General features: G+C 53.2%; 1 protein-coding gene across 1 annotated transcript in view; it reads right to left on the minus strand.

Annotated features, from left to right (window-relative positions):
- ITGA2B (integrin subunit alpha 2b) overlaps nucleotides 1–2,931 on the minus strand; it is an 18,332-nt gene that overhangs the window by 7,045 nt on the left and 8,356 nt on the right. The window contains 6 exon segments of the mRNA XM_015572515.1: nucleotides 5–32; nucleotides 125–180; nucleotides 263–367; nucleotides 444–489; nucleotides 739–921; nucleotides 2,781–2,931. The exon segment at nucleotides 2,781–2,931 is cut by the window's right edge and continues 1 nt beyond it. Of these exon segments, the coding sequence (XP_015428001.1) occupies nucleotides 5–32; nucleotides 125–180; nucleotides 263–367; nucleotides 444–489; nucleotides 739–921; nucleotides 2,781–2,931 (569 nt within the window).

Raw genomic sequence — 2,931 nt, forward strand, 5'->3', positions numbered from 1 at the left:
CTGCCGGTCCAGCTGCAGCTCGACATTTAGGCCTGACGGGGCGAGCAGGGAGGGTCAAGGTCTCTCTGGCCAGCCTCCAGGGGAGCCCAGGCCACGTCCCTCCTGTGCCCACCCTGCCACTCACCCAGCTTCTGAGGAACACTGTGTCCAGTGGCTCCTACACACACCTGGATGTTAAAGCTGCAAAGATGTGAGTGGGGCTCAGGGGTTAGGGCCCCTGCGGGCCCAGATCCTGCCTGGCCCACGCCCTCCGTCTGCTCACCAGCTCACTGGCGTCTTGGTCTTGGGCAGGTCACATTTCTTCACAGCAGGATTCAGCGAGCCTTGTACCAGCAGCTGGACAGTGGCCGTCACCACCGGCTGAGCTCTGGTGGGAGGGGGCAGGCTTGCTGTTGTGGCCCTTCCTGGCCTCCTCCCCACCCCATCCCCGGAGTCAGTCTCACCTGTACACAGCCACCTTGTCAGCCCCGTATGCTCCCACCAATAGGTCTGTAGATATTGGAAGGAGGTCAGAACTGGTCATGAGAGAGGGCATGACGTCCCCATCTTCCCAGAGGTGCCCAAACCACTTCCCCCATTGGAGGTTTGACCAGGCCCGCCCTGGCATCTCAGCCCCACAGACGGGCCAGAGCTCTCAGTGGGGCGCTGGGTTAGGCACAGGCCCCTGGCTATGTCTCCCAGCATCTCCAGCTAATGCTCAAGGGCCCTTTTTGTTCAGCTGGGGGCAGTCCAGGGCACCTGGGTATCCATTGTCATCGATGTCTGCGGCACCTCGCAGGGAGAAGCCAAAGCCAGAGCCCGTGGAGAAGGGGCTGTCCAGGACCTGGGAGGGGCGGGAGCTGAGCCCCTCACTCTGGCCCAGGAACACCTGCACTTGGCCCCGACCACTGGGGCCCCCGTAGGGGGCGGCCACGGCAACATCTGGAAGGAACAACAGCAAGACAGTGACTGTTTGTTTTCCAGTCTCTCCAGGGGCAGACCCCAGGGGACCGGGAGAGCGAGACACAGATCTGGGTCAAGAAGGCAGCTGCCCTGCCTTCCAGGAGTTTACAATTGGGTCAGAGAGAGACCCATCAAATAGGATTATTATAAAAACAGTAACAGCCCTATCTATTCAGAAAAACATATTGACATGATTTCATTTGATACTGAAAATGAGGCATCGTTATTCCTATTTTAGGTGAGAAAATTGAGTCCCAGAAGATTCAGTAACTAAAACCTATTAAATTCTCCTCCCTTTTTCCTTAGGGACCTTCACCCCATTCCACTTATACCCTTATACCATGCATGCCCAGAGTCACACCGTGGGCTTGTCATCACTAATAACTTTTTTTTTGTTTTTTTTAAAAATATATTTTATTGATATTTTACAGAGAGGAAGGGAGAGAGATAGTTAGAAACATCGATGAGAGAGAAACATCGATCAGCTGCCTCCTGCACATCTCCTACTGGGGATGTGCCCCGCAACCCAGGTACATGCCCTTGACCAGAATCGAACCTGGGACCTTTCAGTCCGCAGGCCGACGCTCTATCCACTGAGCCAAACCGGTTTTGGCCACTAATAACTTAAAAAAACTTTTTTTTTCTTGTGCCCAGTCCAGCGTGGCTCTGTTGGGTGAATGTCATCCTGTGTACCAGAAGGTTGCTGGCTCTATTTCTGATCAGGGCACATACCCAGGTTTCAGGCTCCATCCCCGTCAGGCTGCGCCTGGAAAGCAACCACTTACTGTTTCTTTTTTACATCAATGCTTCTCTCTCTCTCTCTCTCTCAAAAATCAATAAAACATCTTTTAAAAAACCCTTTTTTATTGATTTTAGAGTGGGAGGAAGTGGGGGTGGGGGAGAGGGCACTCGAAACATCGATGTGAAAGAGAAATATCCATGGGTTGCCTCCCATATTCAAACTGACTGGGGATCAAACTCAAAACCTAGGTGTGTGCTCTGATCGGAATTGAACCCACAACCTTCGGGTGCACCAGCTGATGCTCCAACCAAATGAGCCCACTGACCAGGGCATCACTAATAACTTTTAAGACCACTCTTGAAAATTTATTTGTTATTCGTCATAATCTTAATTTGTGTTTTTTGCATGTGACAGGACTCAGGATCTTTGATCCATACGTTGTAACTGTCTTTGCTTTGTCTTCTATGCAGTTTTTTTTCCCTTTTAAAAACCTTTATTGATTTTTCTGATCAAGTTACCCAGACTTTACCGAAATCGACCACTCTGACCACAGTTGAGTCCCCAGGCCCTGGGCCTCCAGGCTCTCCTGATCTTTGGCTTCCTCATCTCTTCACTTATTTCCTGACCATTTCCTCAGCCATCTTGCCCCATTGCCAGTTTGGGGCAAGCCTGGTCAGACCCCCACCAGAGCAGGGCACAAGGAATTGAGTTCCTGATCTCCAGTCTCCACTAGGGACTGCCCAGCAGCCAGGCAAGGTGGGGGTGGGGGTCTGCGCAGCGTTCTCTCCCCGTTTGCTCAGCACCTATTTCAAACATTCTCTGTTCTGTCAAGTTCCCAGCCCCCTACTTCCTTCATAAAGAGAAGCAGCCCAAGGGCTGTGCTACAATTCCACAGATCTGCTGCCCAGCCCGAGTTCCAGGCAGCGAAGGATTCCCCGTCCCCCCAACTCCTTTGCCTGGAATAATTCGAACAAATCCGATTGGGCTGCGTTAACTCTCTGCTTAAAGCTCTTCCTGGCTCCTGCGGCTTTCAGGCCAAATCCCTGGTCTTTACTGTGGCTGCTACCCCCGGGCAGCGGTGGGCCCCCCCTCTTACCGTTGTAGTTGTCCCGGTTGAGGTCGCCCAGAGGCGCGATAGCTGAGCCAAATCGCCCATAGAGCTGGGTGCCAGTCAGGAGGAGGCTGGGGGTGCCCAGCGCGTGGGAGCCCCGAGGCTGCAGGAACAAGTACACGCGCCCCACCTCGGC

This window comes from Myotis davidii, unplaced genomic scaffold (assembly GCF_000327345.1).
Source record: "Myotis davidii unplaced genomic scaffold, ASM32734v1 scaffold109, whole genome shotgun sequence".
Classification (NCBI taxonomy): domain Eukaryota; kingdom Metazoa; phylum Chordata; class Mammalia; order Chiroptera; family Vespertilionidae; genus Myotis; species Myotis davidii.